This window comes from Danaus plexippus, chromosome 7 (genome assembly GCF_018135715.1).
Source record: "Danaus plexippus chromosome 7, MEX_DaPlex, whole genome shotgun sequence".
Classification (NCBI taxonomy): domain Eukaryota; kingdom Metazoa; phylum Arthropoda; class Insecta; order Lepidoptera; family Nymphalidae; genus Danaus; species Danaus plexippus.
Genome location: NC_083541.1, coordinates 7,904,971 through 7,924,104, shown reverse-complemented (window position 1 = coordinate 7,924,104; position 19,134 = coordinate 7,904,971). Strand labels below are relative to the sequence as shown.

The following is a 19,134-nucleotide window of genomic DNA, read 5'->3' as shown; positions in this document are numbered from 1 at the left end:
TAAACATGAACATTAGGGACCAGGGCACAGGTCTATGTACTGCAGACGAGGGTACATAGCACTCTAAGAACTGAGTTAGTTAAAATATTATTTTATTGGTCCAACGTCACAATACTCTCACCGAAAAGCTTTGAGGTATTAAAAAATTAAGCAAAATATTTAGCCCTTTCAGCATTTCAGAGCAAATAACAACTAAAAGTAACCAGTCCCTAGTTCTTGAAGGTGCACACCTATTTCAGTATTTTATCACTGGGAACATTCTTAATGAAGGTACATTACTAGTATATCCCGTCTCACTCGTAACCCAATCATATCCTCAAACGTCAGCTCGCTAAAGTTCACACTCTCATGGAATCAAACTAACTGAGGTTCCTCCAAAATCACATTTGAAATGTACAATTTTCTAATTAAATTTGAAAGTTACAAATCATTTATTTTAAAACAATCATCCATAAGTCAGAGCACGTGTCAAAACGCTCTCCATACAAACAATTTTATAAACTCGCAACACACAACGCTATCTTTTTCACATAATTCCCAAGGAAATGAAGTTTCTTCAGTCCCGGGGACGAGATGCGGCTGTCTCACGCTAGGACAGTACACTGTAGCCTGGTCGTTCCGAGTTGTGTCTTAATTGGATGGTGAGAGAGTCGTCATTAGCTCCTCGCGCCATCGTTAGATGGATGTCAGCTGGTGTCGGATGTCACCGCCGGCTCTAAGTGGCGACAACTTACAATAACAAGCAACGTGTTAAAGCTAGCGGCCGACACTCTTACAGAAGTATCGGATTTTATTCAATTTGTTTTGTTTTGCTTCAGTTATTGGATAGTTGTCTATTTTGTTTTTGTGTGGTTACTGAAATGATTTTCACTAATTGACTTACTCCATTGATTGACTTGTCACTTATTTGTTGTGAACTTCTGTTGACAACAAATAAGTAGCAACGTCAATTTGTTTCGTCTCTTGAATGCGTACGTCAGATACGAGTATTAATTTATTGCAATTCATTTAGAACTGTTGCTTTTCCAGTATATATACGTAGTAGAACCAGATCAGTATCATTTGTTATGAGCTAGGGGGGTTTAGTAATATCGGGAACATGGAACGACTCGAATCAGGCGCCCGATGAGTCAGGGTAACGAGTTAAACAAACATTAAAATGTCGGACCTTCAAATGTTAATCGGAAGGTCGTATCTTTTGATTCGGAGAGCAGAATTGAAAAGCCCTTGTCTTGAGAGCGATGACTATTTGTCTGCGAGTGATTCGTAAGAGGCCAAAGCCAATACTCAAAAAGCTAGTAATAAGCAAAACACTGTGTAAACAGATTCCCCCTGCCGGAGCCAGCTAGGCGGAAAACGAGCAAACATCCAGAGACAATAACTCGTATTCCATTACAATAGCAGATGTGTTCAAATAGTTTATTTCGCAGAGCAATCCGAGAGCCACTTAACGCTCTCAGCGAACCTTTGAGGTGCAGTGCTCGTCTCGTGCACTCGTCGGTGAGCACCCAGCACGAATATCAAAGTGCTGATTATAGTTTCCCCGAAAACTTGCTCATCCAGCGCTTTGTGCCGCTGAGCATCGCTGATCGTAGCTGACAAACGAGACCATCGCCTGACACAATCACCTTGCCACTGTATGAGTACATATGAAGGTATATAACATGTAGACAGGAAACAGAACCTTCCTCAGTGTTCATGTAACAAGTACTTACTACAGATCGCTTGTCTTACTACAATATAAAATAAGATTAAACTAAAAACTCTGTGCTTGTAATACAAAGCGGCAGCTAATTGTAGTTTTAAGAGGAAATGTTTTAAATTGAAAAGTCAAAAACATAAAAATAACATAATGTTAAGGAATATTTCGTTAAAAATATTTAACAAGGTTACAAGTATCGTCACGCCGGTACGGAGTGAGATGAGTTTTAACTAAATGTAACTCGTATGTTTGTACATACCAGGTTATGGAGAGCATGTATATTACGAGTGGATAGTTGAACTGATATTATATTTTCGAATAATGAACATTTAAATTCCTTTGACAGAGAAACACAAATAAGTATTAAAGATATTATACCTAAAATTTCAGTCGTAAAATTTCAGTCGTAAAGCGGCGTTATCGTCAGTGAGTAAATCTCGTTTGTTCATTTCTAGCACGTTTAATATTAAATGAAGAGGACCACATCGACTAAATGATAACTTTTATATAGTGGATGTTGTCTGTGGTGGAGCGGCTGACCAATTACTAAAAGTAGTTCAAACACACGCCAGCCGCTCGTCGGCTCTGTTACAAATCAATTAACGTTCCCTTTCACCTTCCTCGCAGGGTCATGCAGGGCGTTACACACAACCAGCTTCCAAGTTGCTCCAACTTTATACCTCGTGTGATGGCTCGCGTCATCTGAAGTACTTTTAGGTCTCTAGTTTTGTATGCCGTTAAAGTGACGGTTCGACCCGGCGAGGAGGACTTCTAAAACTTAATATTTAAGTGACAATTATATACAATTTTGTCGCGTCTGTTCTTCAGATAATTAAATGTTATGATATTACTATAAAGCTAACTCGTTTGGATATTATTGAGAGTTCATTAAAAATACTACGCTTAGCTGTTTAGAGTTTCATGGATTTTACTTTAAATACAGTCCTTCCTCGACTCCTTTCTTATGTTTTACAATGCGATGTTATACTCAGTGCACTTCTTAAGTTCCTTGACCTTTTATATTATATATCTTTTTATCATTAACCAAATTATCAAATTATAACTTTGAAATTTAGATAAACCCTGTACTTCACCGTTTAGCTGGATTTGAACAAAACCTTGCCAAGTTAGATATCTATATTTTATTTGAATATATTTTTAAATCTGAAACTGTCTTAAGCTAAACTAACAGATTTCTATATTCTTATAAGATTATGGATGGATAAGTTAAGATTTTTTATAAACTCCCAGTATTTTGAAGACCTAGGGTCCTGGAAGGACGTTGCTAACCTTGATTACTCATTATTGAACATAATCTTTTGTGATCATAATATAATTATGTAACAATCTGATTCTAAATCGAATAAACACACGTATTAATTCGTCACCTACGGATACCAAAAATAATATTTTAGGACGACCTGACCCCCACCCTCCAACACTCCCCCCCCCCGCCTCCGGCGCCCAGCCCGGGCGACTGATCGAATAATGAATTAAGTAGTAATAAAGCATCCTACAGACTAACAATGAGGCGCCATTATAAACCTTATTACGGGCCAGTAGAGCATATATTGTCTAACATCTGTCGTAGTAGCGGGCGCCATTAGCGATGATAATCGTGTTTAAGTGCCGGCTCATTACCCGCGAGTCACGCCTTCCACACTGATTATCATATTTTATAAGATTCAATCACTCTGCTTAGGAAGCTGCGAGGCGAGAATATTATGACGACAGCTCCCTCCGTTGTTCGTCTAGTCTAGTGTCATGGAGAAGGCTATCGATGCTATCGAGGAGTCGAACACACTCTCCTTAGATAAGTTCACACTAAACACTTGGATATCATTTACAATTCATATTTTAATCAATATCCCACATGTCCTGACATGCGTCATCGAAAAATATATAACACGGACTAAAGTTATTCTTAAAATATAAAAAAGACCATGGATACATTACACATCTTCAGCTGATTCATTTATATTATCATCAATAATATACCTTGTCTAAAATTTTATCTTTATTTCCACTTTTTCTTTTGATTTAATTGCGCCTAAACCGATCACAGAGGTAAATAAATATCTCCCTAGGTACGAATAGAGCCAGGGACACATAAAATTCGTACAAATGAAGTAGAAAATCCCCTGTATCCGTGGAGGTGGCCGGTCCTGCCCTATCTTGGAACGTGTAATACTATCAAGCCATTATATTTCCACGGTTCGCTGCGCAATGTTCCCTGGGGTTTGTTTTTTGCACATTAACTAGATTGTTAGCTTGTTCTTAAACTGTTTAAAACGAATTCATGAAACAACACCTCCTTAAAATATTAAATTTGATTGAGTTGTTTGGCTATTAAATACAGAAAAAACTCGTTAAAATACCCAGCTATAATATAAAGTAATACGGGACGCGGGGAATTTATTAATAAAAAAATATTATTTGCAAACAATCGGATACAAATGTCCAAAAAATATATAATCAAGTGACCAATTAATACATACAATGTAGCCTCACTTACATACACTACAATTTTGGCACCTAGCACTAATTGAATGTCCTCTCGTCCCCCTGCAGTTTCCAAGACGACTCTGATTGATTCTCCGGGGGTCGGAGCTTGGAGACCCACATGTCCACACATACTACCATCAGTCTATATTAACACGTGTGATCGAAAAAACGTAAACACTCGGACTGTTAAATGTAGCAATTATATCATATTGTAAACAACATAAAGATCACATTTGACAAAGCCATTCTTACTTAAAGGTTTTATTTTATAATTATTGATAAATTAGATCATCCTAATAATTTATTACTTTATTGTGTTTTATATTAATTTAGGAGCAAGATACTCCCGGAGTTAAACATGTTCGTTATCGTCGCAGCCGTCTTAACTAATTAAATAAATTTAAATTAAACTACCTCTATCTAAACTTCATTGACGCATGATAACTCCGCTGCATTGATCCGCTTTCATTTATAAACATGAGATGGTCCTTCACGGTCGCGGTATGTTAATACTAAGTTTTCATTATTGATAAATATAGTTGATTAAATATTGTAGTTCTTTAGAAAAAAATCCTCTATTCAAGATTTAAAAGTGAGTGTGCTGTAGTCGTCTTAAGAGTTCATTTAGATCCATTCCTTGATATTTAGAGTAATAAAGAGACGCCGACAGAAAGAAAGTCTCACGATCTGAAACAGCGTTAACATTTTGTAAAACACATTTTCACTCCATGATAGTGCTACCAAATATTAATTGTACAACCGTATTGATATAACTCTCCTCTTCTTAACACATGTACTATAGTTAATATATTATATAAATTAATTGGTTACTGTTATAATAAACTGTATAATTTTGTAATAAATTTTTATTAATTATTCAATAACTTCCAATGAGCGGTAACAAATTATAACAATAACTGTAATTAAGACAGCGTTTGCTTGCGCAAGCGCACGCCGTCACCGTGTGTTTGTGTGTGTATGTATCTATACACCATAACATATACACACACACACACACACACACACACACACACACATTGAGTTATATTGTCTAATTACAAACATATGCGGATCGTTGTCTTTATTTGCTCTCTAAATAGGTTCAGCTTAGTTTTTAAAATGTCTTTATTTTATATGACAATAGTTTTACGTAAACTATTATATTATATTGCTTATATAGAAATGTTTAGGAACTTCGTTATCGGAGCTCAATACACCTGATGCTAGCTATTGCCTACTGCTATCTAAATAATTAGAAGAATGCTGCTTCTCTTAGAAGCGAACTAATTCTGGCATCATGGTAGAGGGTAAAGATATTGAACTTGGGACTCGCAGCACTTTACAATATTCAATTTATCTCAATCGCAACAGGTACTTCCAGCGACTGATACCATTCTGTGAGACGGTCGTCTTATAAACAATGTTCTAAATTTTCTTTTATTTCCTGATATAACCCTACTCTGTGCCCGTGATCTCTCTGTGTATATTTCAGAGACCTAAACTTCCTTCTTTATATGATAGCTTAGGATTGTTTTATTCTGTTAAACTTTTTTTGGTGTTCACGTAACGTGATCCTCGCTCTTTTCTTTTCTTTTCTTTTATCTTCGGGCCTAAGTTTTTTCTCGTCATTGTCTGTATCGGTCATTGAATGATCTCTGTTTATGTTATCCGATCACTATATATGTACATATATTATTCAATTCCATAATTACGTTCCCATTATATGTTTTATAGAATTATACGCAGAAGTCTGTCAAACTTGTAACATATATACATATTTACTTTCTTTTTTCAATAAGAGAGCGACGTCTGTGTCTTAGTTATGTTTTATTTAATGTTTATATTTTGTTTGTTTCATGTATGGTAGCCGCTCGACAATTTTATTCAGGTAACTTGTTACTTCATATTCAACTAACATAACACCAGCTGCAACTAATAGAACGTTGCTATAATGACCGATCACACCAACGGTTCTGGAAAACAAATTTATACTGACATAATGCCGTACGAACAAATAATATGATTTAGTTATTAAGGTTCAAGACGACTATGAATGTGTCGTTGTTAACAGATTACATATACATATATATATAAGATCTTAAAGAAACCGACCGAATATTGAACCAGTAGACAGTAGGGAAGACGAGCGACAAACATGGCGGGTAATGAAATATCCGCCAAAATGTGGCGAAATTGGCCCGTAGCGGATTCTGTGTAAATAGGAATGTCTTCACGACTAATTGGCGCCCGGAGCCGCCCGGGGCCGCCCGGGGCTCGCTCGAATACATTTTAAATTACATATCGTGCCAGTCACACATACAGATCTCATACTTACTTTTTATTATCGTAATGTTTTAAGTTTTCAATACATTCACTTGCAGTAACTTAACGTATTATTTAGCTAGATACGCTTTTATCTTTAACAATATGTTTCTTGGACTCCTTTATTATATTAAACAGATGTCTAGCTCCATCTAAGCAAACTCACTGTTCAGTAGTGCCGTCACAGCACAACAAGTGTACTTTTTGATGGGAAAAGTATATTTTTTAAAATATCTCGGCTAAAACTCCGTATGTCACAGCTTGAGGAGGCTGCGAGGCGAGATGATGTGAGCAAATCCAATCTCAGACGATCTCGCGAAATTGGCAATTGCGGTGTCGTGCCGCCATCCGATATATTTATTATATTTGGCGGTGTTCAGTGCCTTTGTGCAGACAAAATTCAGCCTTTATAGACTTTGAACGGCACAACTTATACTTCAATGGATGTCTATCTGTGAAGTTTGTGGGATCGCGTACTGATTTAAGACCATTTACTGTAGACGATCACATCGCACGTGATAACTTAATAAGCCTCGGGAACACGGCGCTCGGATTGTCTCGAGTCTCTCCAGTGGAAGTCACTACAGAGGGGTGATAACTCTGAAACTTACAAAATGCCACTCGGATTTAACCTTTCATTGGAACCATAGAGTTGACCTGAGTGCGGATGTGAGGCACAATGGCTGGAGGTCTCTCGTCAGTCGTTACCTTCCTCTGTTTGTTATTATGTGTCCTAACAATGTCTGTAAAGTGCCGCGGCCGGTATACTCTCTACGACAAGTAGCCTTCCTTCGCTGAGAGTCATATTTTCTCGAGGGAGGGTCCTCATATTTAAATTATTTACCCTCATTCAATTTTCAACCCTAACATTGTTTCATAGGACGCATTTCACGTCGTTATCCCGGTCCGTGGTGACGCATACATTACCCATAGGTTTTCGTATTTTACGTAATGCGATGAACATTTAAACAGTTTCATGTGTGTATGTGTGCGTGTGTATGTGGGTGTAGACCGCTTACACCTCGCTCAGTATCCGAACTTCCTGTTTTAGAAACTGTCTGCTTATAATAAAGCGATGTTTTATATAAATGTAAGTTATTACAAGGAGGGTTATGTATTAGAAAAAATCACTATGTCTTCCATTACAAACTGGTTTGTTGCGACTACTTCGTTTAATAATATTTAAATCTGTGACATTCATCGATAAGTTATATTCTATGCCGTCTTTTCGTCGATGTCACCCTGACGGTCTTCATTGTCGAGAGCTCGTCTCTCCCACAGGGTCCTGGAGTGTATCACGATCAACAAGACACAATGCAAACAGACCATAACTTTAGTGGACGTCTTAAGAATTCCTAGTAATCAGATGCAGAGGAATCTTTTATTGTTTATTGGATCAGCAGCTTCTTGATGTAACACGTTGCATGTAAGTCGTTGGAATATTGATGGTCTATGAGTTGTGTTGTGTGAACTAGTCGGTCAGTCTCCGCGGGTCCAATCGATCGTCCGCTCAGTCCCCATTGGGCCCAGCGATCTCTCGTCGGCCAATCACCGTGTAATTACAGTTTTCTTACTTACTGACAACTCTTCGAACCTACTCCTCACGTGACTCCGAGACGACCTCCATCACCTCACAACACGTCTATATTATCTTATTGTCTGATCATAGCTCACCTTACTTACATCACTCTGTCAGGTATCACATTATTAGTGAATAATTCTGTTTGTATAATTGTTGGATTTGGAAATAAAAAGGATTAAGGATTAAAAGGATTTAATATGTATTTCGAATTCTTGTTAATAGTTTACTTATTGTAGTACTCACTAAACCTTTAGTCTTTATGTCATTTTAAAACAAAAAACACACCATCAAGAGAACTCGTCCTGAGAATAAAAGTAAAATATATTAATAAATTTCCATTATCTTATTTATATTGTGACTCGGAATGTGGCGTTTCTAGTTGAAGAACACAAATTAACCTTTTCTAAATAACAATACCGGTGGCATGAAGCGGTCAATTGCCCCTGCAGTATTGTTCCTATCGCTAGCTGGTGTAAAATCCAATAATGTACCCAGTACCCAGTAAACAGTACCCCATAAAACAAATAACATTCCAGCCCTGACCTCTCAGTCTCCGCGGCCCTCACCCCGTTCGCTATTCGTCACGCAACTGACACAACATACCGCCGCGTTCGCAGCTCGTCATGTCGCCTTAGAGCAGCGATCTCCTCTCATAATATTGTCGTTCGTGGTCTTTGCATAACATTCCTCTCTGATATATTGAAGTCGTTATGGGGAGAACTTCAATCATTCATAACAATAAAATGGTAATACTTTTATATTTTGAGACAGTTCTGTCTAACAGCGTATTGAGATCGTCTTCTTTGCCACGATTTATTGATCTGGGTATAAATCATGACTCACTTATGTTAATTTTAAATAAAACACTGCTCCATGAAGAATTTCTTTATGTAATAGCTTCTGTTAACATTGATTGATAACTAACGAACACTCAGCTCACATCCATCTTTACAAAGTCTCGTAATTTCTAGTTATGTTAAATTAATAATATCGCACCTCCCATACTTTTGATACGTTTCTCTCTCTCTCTCTCTCTCTTCTCTCTTTCCCTCCACCCCTCCCTCACTATGTTAATGTATCAATCTATAAACTATATAAACAAACTGCAACATTGAAATCTTCACACAGCCAATGTATCGATGCTTATCCCCAACCCATTCCACTAAGTCCATAAGGTAACCGCTCCAAATTTAATAATTCATTGACGTATTCATTGGCGCCAAATTCAATTACCCCTTATCCCTGGGGGATCCCCTCTTACTCTGTTACCTCGTTACCCTCGTCCTGATCCGTTCCGTAGAGCCGGCTGTTTACTAATTCATCCGGCAATCACACTCAGTAATTACGTGACAATCCCCAAAGTGCGATAACTGTCCGTTGAGTGATCGCCTCAAGTCGAGGGTGGCTACTCGCTGCTGCCTTCTGATACTGTGCCTTACCATCACTGATGTCGTGTTACAACCACTTACTACTCTATTGATGGTAATAGACATCACAACATACGTCGAAAGGGTTTTATATCTTATTAATATTGATAAAAGCGTTAATATGAGTAGGTAATGTGAGCTACCACCCGTTTCGTTTTCAATTGATACGATAATTATTGAGTGATATATGTCAGATCAAACTTAAAAAATTCAAAACATATAGGGTAAAACATAACGATTATATAATATAAAAGACATGACATTCTTGTTAGAATAGATTAAAAACACTAACGCTAAAAAAAAAAAAAAGAGCGCTCAATTATTTTAATAGGAGGATAAACTAAGAAAAAATGTTGAAAATTGTTGAAAATTGTTGAAGTTATGATTGTAAAATTAATGTAGGATGAAATTCAAGTGATTTTTACTATATTATTTATTTTATTAGAAATTTTGTAATAACATAATATTTCAACTTGACAGGAGTATCATCCATAGAAGCAGCGAAAGACTTCACGGTCGACGGTCTGACGGGCTATAACGGGAAGAAGAAGAAGAAAAAACGTAGACACAGGTAACTAACTGACTGTTCACACACAAAGCATTATTTAACATTATATATAGAAGATAAAACAGTTTCCTGATGTGCTTCTCGTTCCTTTAAGTCTTGACTCCTCGCTGATCTTCAGCAAACATCAAATATACGTAGAAGAAAGTTAACCGGGAGATACGGTTTCGATCTCTTGTGTTACATCAAAAACAGTTGCTAAGCATTCTGTATAAAATTCAGAAGATATAAAGACTGAAAATATGGACTATGGACACAGGACTTTCAAAATCTAAACATGGATTATTCTATTACTTTTTAAAGAGATATTTATAAATTATTTTGTTAACAACTTCACAGATCTTTTAGGGCCAATTTGATAATAAATGTATACACACATGTACATATCTAAGTAGAAGACTGGAGATATCTTTCACGTGAATAGGAAGTAAGATCTAACCGGGTACGTTTTGTCTTTGCAGCAGGACGATCTTCACTTCTTATCAGCTGGATGAACTTGAGAAGGCCTTTAAGGATGCTCATTACCCAGATGTATATGCCCGAGAGATGTTGTCACTCAAGACAGATCTCCCTGAAGACAGGATACAGGTTAGTGGTCCTGGGTATATGTCCATATGGAATTCTAGTGGATTGTATGGCCTAATTATTATTCAATCGCTCAAGACAAGTATCTATTACCCGAATGTTTTGTACAAGGTTTAAGAGAATCGAACGCCTTCAGTTTTCTTCTCTGCTTTTCTCTTTTCAAAACGTGTCGAGCCTTCAAACAAACATCAATAAGTTGAGTCCTATCCCCCCTATATAAACTAGGCAAAGGTTCCAGCAACCGTCACATTATATTACACTAAAGTTATTAGTCATTTTACCAGCCCACAGTTAGTGTGTTTACTTGAACACTGATACCCTTAAATAAAAGCAATCACGTCAAAGTCATTTTATACGAACGATCTGTTTGCGATCTACACAATGTGGTCAGGTTAGAGACCTCACAACCATTTCTTAAAGTTGCAAAACGTATAATCTATTCATAATATTTCAAAACAATTGTCCTCCACTTACATCTTACAGCGTTCTCACCGGATGCCAATATACGATAAGCAAAAATCAGTATACATATTATATTGTTGATATAACAGTTGACAGTTACTTCTTTTTTTTGTCAATTATTTTTCCCATAACGATTCTTGTTTGTCCATCAGGACTCTGCTCTCCTTCTGCTGGAATAAAATTAGAGTGTCGCATGTTGACAATGTTACAGTCTAAGAAGAGTCCGATAAGCTTGAGCTCATCCGATCAGCCGACCAGCAGCTTATATTCCGGTGACTGAAAATGTTGATTACATCTTGTAACTTTGAAGTAAGACAAGACATCGTTTCTTCATATAAATCGAAGTGAAAATTAGAACACAAACCCAAATATTAAACGGAATACTGTAAAAGTTAAAGTGTCTACTTACTAAGGGAAGTGACAAATATAATATATGTAGACGTACCCAAACCCTGGAGGTACATATTAAATATATAATGCTAGTAAACCGTCAACCTTTAGAGCGGTGAAGTGCGCCTCAGACCCATTCTATAGAATGTACAAACCTTTAGAGATCGCCATTTCTGTCAAAATAGTCGTTTAAGTTTTTTATATCCCTCCGAGAACACAATTAACTTCGACAGCGAATTGTATGATTCGATTAAGGAATCTGCGTCTCTTCTTAAATGTCGACAACAAAAACGCCCATTATCCCATTACGACGTCGATTGACTTCGATTGAGAAACTGGATACTGTCTACCGAGCGCGGTGACCATCCCTCGCTGCCTCGAACAGGACTCTCAATAATAATATAGTACTCATGAAAAATATATCATGATACCTTACTGCATTTTTATATAATTTTATTAAGTGACAATAGGTACCTTTTTAATTATCGGGAATTTTGACATTTCGATGACAGCGCGGTTATGTTTTAAATGATACGTCAATAATGACATTGGAAGTGTAATTAGAGTCATGAGTGAGTGAACTAGTTAGTAGTGTTCGTAAACACCGTCAGTACTGAGTTAAGGACTCCCCCGAGCTGTCTTATCAATCAAGTATAATTAATCCAGAGAGCGCCGCGCCGCCCGCAGATTAATTGATTTCAAGACTATTGTTCGGTTCATTACGTCGGATGTAGGTAATAGAACAGCTTTCATTATGTACAACTTAATTTAATTAATGAATATTATTTTATTGTTATCGACGTCTATTTAAAATCCCGATAGCGTTTGTAAAGTTCGGTCAACACAGCCGTAGACTTTTGTTGTAGTGAATTCGACACCCGTTTGAAGCAACGTGATATTTTACGCAAAGAATTGCCAGATTTCGCGGAAGGAAGCTTTTCTATGGACCAATTGTGCTCAATTCTCGGTTCTTTCATTAAATTGCTATTTCTTTTTAAATGATTGACGCAAGAATTCATTCTCGAGTCATTCGCCCGATCGATTGTCTTTGATTAAAACAAATTGTTTTTTTTTTTCAGTCAATTCATATAAATTTTGAATACGATTCTATAAGAACGTTTTCTCTATGACAATATTTAAAATATAACAAAATTAATACGAAGGGATCCATCTAATGTTTTGGGTTATATTTGATTATTGTATCTACTATGACACGAAATAATGAATTTTAAGAGAAAGTAAATAAAATTACTTTAAGAGAGTAATTCTTATGTATAGCCTAGGTTTTATTCAATTACCATGTTTTAAAAATTTAACCACAATGTACATACTTTACTGTATGTTTGTTGCGTAACATACGTCAGGGGCAGGGACTCGGGGGCAGGGTTCCAGGGGCTGGGTACGGAGTGAGCGATTAAGCTCTCAAACGATTAGATGAGACCGCAGACGATTACGGAGCGCTGCGCGTGTTGCCAGCCACAGTTATACACATCAACGAACGAACTCATTGTGTACTCGCCTACATTTAAATTCAAACTATTCAGGAGAGTACATACATTATAATTACTCGGCACTCGTTGTAGCCATAATTATTATTAATAATTTTTCCGTTTGCCGTTTACACACAACGGGGCTCAAGTATCGGCCGCCTCGGAAACTGCGGGGAAAACACAAATACTAACCCTGCCCCCCCCCCTCCTCCCCCCGCCATCTCTCAGCCTCCAACACCAACGAACGAACCCCACACGACCCCCGGACCCTCCGCGACCCCCGAGCTGGCTCTCCCCGCTGCCACATTTATGAAAATTTAATTTCCAAACCCCCGGCCGTCCACAATGCAATATAAACTCTAATATAAGCACACTAAGTGTATCGCCACTCAATTTCCAAAACAAGGAAAACAGTTTGACAACATCGCAAAATGAAATCTATTGCGGACGAATTAAAGCTGGTAGATCGGAGGTTGTGGTGACGCGGTTATGAGTGACGCTCCTTGAATTTTCGGTATAATAGCTTTCTGGAGATTACGTTTTCCCTATAACAGGCTCCGGGAGACATCGCCTTCGTGGGATTATTGTGCGATCGAACTATAGGTATCCAAGGATCCGCTGCTTCCCGCTATACTCTCATCATTATTGTATGTTTTAAATATTACGATGTCCTACTCGGTTCATAAGATTAGTCTCGTTCGCTTTACTTCTCGTATTTCCCGTATTCCCGTACACACAACACTCACTAGAGTCGAGTCGTATCCAATCATCGTGAAGAGTGAGTTGGCTCGGGTTCGATGATGTGTTCTGTAAACAGTTCAGCTTCCTAGTAGTGCCATCTAGCGCCTCTGGTGAGAACCCTCGTCGTCATGGCAACCGGCTGCTGATTGGCCTCTTCTCGACGGGCTCGTTCACACGGAGCGCTCTATCAGACTCGAACGGCTACTCGACTTTAAATCTTGTTACCTGTATACAGAGCCCCTTTTGATTCGAGCGCCGCGATCAGTTGTTAAGTTATTGTTTAAGCGGTTAATATTATTAGCTCCGCCCTACCTAGCGCCATGGCGGACGGTTTTGTCTCAGCTCGAGTCGTCTTTTTACGTCTCTTTAACTGCGAGCGACTAACTTAGTAGTATAAGAGGAGTTTGTATAACACTGAAGACATCTTACAGACTTGCTGAATAGAAGCTTCTCGATATCTCGTTCGTATACTTTGAATATTAGGTAAGGATGGTGAGATTGAGACGTCTGGTGGACGCGATTATACCTACATAAGTCTCAGTCTACCTATCGGAGAGATGATTCCAATAACAAACTATACTCAAAATAATAAAAAGCCTAACATTTCAGGAAATTTTCCATCAATATTTTGGTAATGAACCGCACATTCCGCGTTCACATACAAAACGATCAAATTTCTCATCAATTAGTAGTGGACTGCATCTCGACCGAGCACAACTCACGGATATAAAAATTACATACAATAATTTATTAATTCAGTATTACAATACACGAAATATTAATTAATTTTATAAAAAATGTGCCTACTGTTCCGTAATCCAGCGAAATAATAAACACGAATATCAATTGAAATACCACAACACAGCGCTGACTCTCTGGATCTTATACAACACTGTTTAAGGAATTACGACCAACAGTACCTCCCCACCAGCGAGAGGCGAGGTATTGATCATGATTAGGACAGAACTGGCGGAGATTGAACTTACCATCTGTAAGGTAGGTCCGCCAGGCTACCATCAGACATAGAGAGACATAAAAAACATCTTTTATAAGTACTTATGGATATTGCTTACTTATACTGATATTGATCTAATACAATAATTACACCTCTGAATATCAATAATTAATAACGAAGGCGTGTATGTTGTGTTGCGTGTGTGTGTGAGTGTGTGAGTGTGTGTGTGTGAGTGTGAGAGATGCTAATGATAACATTACATTCAGAAACAATGACAGAGCCTACGAGAGGCTTCGTATCGATCCGAACGACTCCCGGGTGCTTCGGGACGGTAACACACACATATTATAGTCAGTAGCCGGGTACGGTTATCAGTAACAAAGGAACAGCGTCTACAGTTACAAACGTATAATTTGATTTTATACGTAACATTACACTAATGAAGTGACGACAACCATCAAGTCACACGCTACCCAGAATCAACAACATAATATGAATATAGCGCGTGAAGTGACTCGGTCGTGTAACGATTAGTTTGTCTATGACGCTTAAGATAAGATGTGTGGACAAGATCCACGGATAGATTTGGAATAAGTTATTGTCTCTGTTCAATCTACTTTATGGCAGAACCTACAAAGACAGTAAAGGGAAGTTAGTTAAGTTTAACCTGAGCATCGTTTACTATCGAAACTACATACTATATGTTGAGAGTATTGTCAGTCAGTCAGTCAGTCAGCCATACAGACGTACCATGGACGTATCCATGAACAGCCGGTCGTTAATCTGCCGCAGAGCGTTCGTTTTGTGTGTGAAGTGCTCTCTTCATTATAAGCCCGTATGTCGCCTCACCGGCCGCCGGCCCGCCCTCCACTCTCCACTCTCCTCATTCTATAATACCTACTATAATAGATTAATTTCATTTTTTAGATTAATCTGTAATGATGCGACCCGCGTTCATCTTTAGATCGATCGTGTGAGCTGATCTCTAGTTAACCAATTATCAAACTAGCTTTCCGCTTTCCACTAACAACTTTGTATACTAATAATGAGATCTAATATTTTTGAGAGTTTTATTCATTTAAATGAATCTAGTATTTTTCGGATAAACTACGCGTGATCACGGGCAGACGAGATGTCACCGTGATCACGGTTGCTGAAAAGTAACCGAAACGTCGGGAGTATGTAGTTTTTTACAAAAATAAACCACGCGTAGTTTATCCGAAAAATATTAGTTTCATTTAAATTTGTATACTAATGTTTTTATCGTCGTAATCTTACACTTGTGTCCCATTAGATGACTTTTTTAACATAACAAACGAACATATAAAAATAAATATTTTACTAAAATATGAATAATGATCCAACAAATAGGCATATGAAATAATGTTCTGAATAAATAAAATAAATATCCCATACAAGAACGTTCACACACAAACTCAACCATAACAAGATGATAATTGAATGAAAACGGGACATTACACGAGACAATCTAATAAGAGCAGCGAACAGCACGCAGCATCCCTTATCCGATTACTGATGATTTATCTCCCGTTATCTGTTTTGGTATTTAATAAATGTTAGGGAACACTCTTCATTATAATCCATATTCAAACTCTCCACCGTTTTTCTTTTATTGTGAAACGTTCTGACGTTTACTGACAAGTTTGTTGATTCATGATGAAACTAACACTATCCTGGAGAGCTCGGCCAACTCTATGTAATTCTCATATCAGAGTAAGATGTCTTTTGTCAATAATTGTATCAAATATACCCTAGCCCGTACATCTTGAGAGGAGCGTCGTTCTCTGGGGATGATATTATATTGCATCATTTAATACATTATGTACATGTTTTTCAAGCTGACACTCTCCGTGTGTATTGAACATGTTTTATAATGGATACAGATGCTTCCTTGCACGCATTTATTCGAGAATCCATCAATATGACGTACAAAATTATTCGTCGAATGTCTCACGATCGTTCGTTCGTCTCACGGCTGAGCAAAACAAATCCAGACTAATATATAACATTAATAAAGTGAAGTACAAAACAATGATTTATTTAAATTTATCAAATTATATTAAAAACAGTTATCTATAACAATCATGACAAAAGATTCGAGGGTCGGCTCCCCTAAATGTACCGAATACACGGAACACAGGTCGTTTAACAATAACAGACGCGTTCGAGCAACACTGACCTCTATCACCGAGAGATAAGGAACAGTTTTATACGAGTTATGATGGTTTTAAAGGCAAGTGTTGCAAATTAAATTGTAACATTAGCGTTTGTAGCGTGAATTCGTTTTTAAAACGTGACATCATTTCAAACATAATTGTTATAAAGGGATCCGTGACCTGTCGGCGACTGGTTCACTCTCCATTAATAATATTTGATACGATTAACGGACTTTGGATCTTAGGCCATACACCACGGACCATAGGCTTCAGACTGTGAAGCCTGTGGTCCCTATTCTCTGGTAGATTGGTCAGATAAATGGAACAAACAATACACATGTTTAACATCATTTGTGAATTAACAAATCTTTCCCTCAACAAACATAGTCGTTTCTACTATAATGAACTCGATTCTTTCTTCTCTCTATATCTCTATTACCAAGTATCCGGGTGTCGGCTCCATCTCGTCGTTTCAGAGGGTCGTCTTCAACCAGTAAGTTTGGGTGAACTCAATAAGGATAAATTTCAAAGGACTCCTAACTCGTAACATAGTATTTAATATAAGAATGCCTGGTTTCAAGCTCCGCATGTTTCTGTGTGGAGTGTCCGTGTCGGTCTACTTGCTGACTGCTGAGAAACAATAAGTTTGAAAACGAACAAACAGTCATGTGTGGTAGGAACGGTAACAATGAGTGAGCGGTCATTAGTGGTGGCATTAGCGGGGGATTAGAGGGATGAGGCCCCCCGCGGGGGACTCGGGCTCCGGGGTGTTCCGGGAGCGGGGGACTCCGGGACTACGGGATAGTGGAAATAATTATAGTGAATGGAGACGGTTACATTCATTGTTGGATCGGAGAAAAGACGAAAATAATATTACTTAAGTAACTCGAATGTCATTTAATAAATATTACAGAAAAAATGTAACAATGTTACAACTTGGTCCTATCAAATAAAGAAATACTTCCATGATCAGTTGAATGTGATCTAATATAATTATAATGAGGTTATAACATATCACGTGGTGGTCGGTGGCCGCGGGCTCGGCTCATCTCGTCGTGGTAATTGGCGCGTGTCGGGTAACGAGGTCTGTTCCCGCCGCCCCGCTGGTTACTCACATGTATCTTGTAATTGTACTGTTTTTTTGTTGCTCGTGTTTTTCGCTTCACTTGTGAAAAGCTCTCATTACAAACGATCTCTATTAAAAAAATATAGGGAATGTGGAGATTATGTTAACGCAACACACTTAATGTATCTAATACATACATACATACATACCGCTTTCATTTACGTGGTATTATTTAAAGTTTGAGAAATTATTATTTAAAAAATATCTGTTTTAAACATACCTGAATATATATAATGGATTACATACGTACATACATGTCTATATATATTTTACTGTTTATGAAGACACAAAAACCTATATTGGTCAGTCAGCGGTCCGTTTACATCGTTGCACACAAATAATCTAGTTCGTGTATTAGATGAATCCTAAAACAACAAGTGAACAATGGACAAATTGTAAGTTATCTAGAACATAAAAGAAACGATAAGTCCTCATGTAGAGTATCGTAAAGTACAAAGCTCCACCTACCGTTCAGTATCGACTAACCGACTCCGCCATAATGGAGATGGTTCCCGCCAGAAATACAATAACACACTTGGATAGTTCCACAGACGTCGATGATAGGAAAACCGCGAGCTGCGGCGAACTAAAGGTAGCTTTAAGGTTGCTACGGAATAGGTTTTGATTGAGTAAGGTTACTGATACTTATATAATATCAAAATATTCCCAAATCCTGAGGAGACGTCACTCAAGTCCACGTCGAACGTCACCGACCAATCTACTAAAGTGCCTGTGCCTTGCGCCACTTGCTCCGCTCATTTTAACCACACACGATTGTCCACTAATGTGATAGGAAGCCTCTCCTCACTCCTCGTCGCCGGTTTGACTCCGGATTCGCTTTATTTATTGTCCGCATTATTGACAGACTTACAGCGCCACTATATTAAATTAATCGGATCGTTCTGGCCGTCGAGGGGACGGAAGGACATTCATTTATATTAACAAATAATAAAACTTCTCCGACCGTGATTACATTGCAACCGTTTAATGTCGATAGTCTCCCGTTCTTATTTAGTCGTTTTGGATTCAATCCAAAGTAGTTAATAGAATCGTTCTACAATAAATAATGATTAGAGGAACTTCGACGACGGCGGTGTGTCACTGG

At 37.9% G+C, this 19,134-nt stretch overlaps 1 protein-coding gene across 3 annotated transcripts in view; it reads left to right on the top strand.

Moving 5' to 3' along the window:
• LOC116770693 (visual system homeobox 2-like) overlaps nt 1-19,134 on the top strand; it is a 56,810-nt gene that overhangs the window by 18,465 nt on the left and 19,211 nt on the right. For 2 of the 3 annotated variants that reach the window (XM_032662281.2, XM_032662280.2), the window contains exons 3-5: nt 6,075-6,095; nt 10,019-10,109; nt 10,565-10,691. In XM_032662281.2, the coding sequence (XP_032518172.1) occupies nt 6,075-6,095; nt 10,019-10,109; nt 10,565-10,691 (239 nt within the window). The remainder of the gene's footprint in view (nt 1-6,074; nt 6,096-10,018; nt 10,110-10,564; nt 10,692-19,134) is intronic. The other variant, XM_061520881.1, reaches the window with a different exon arrangement.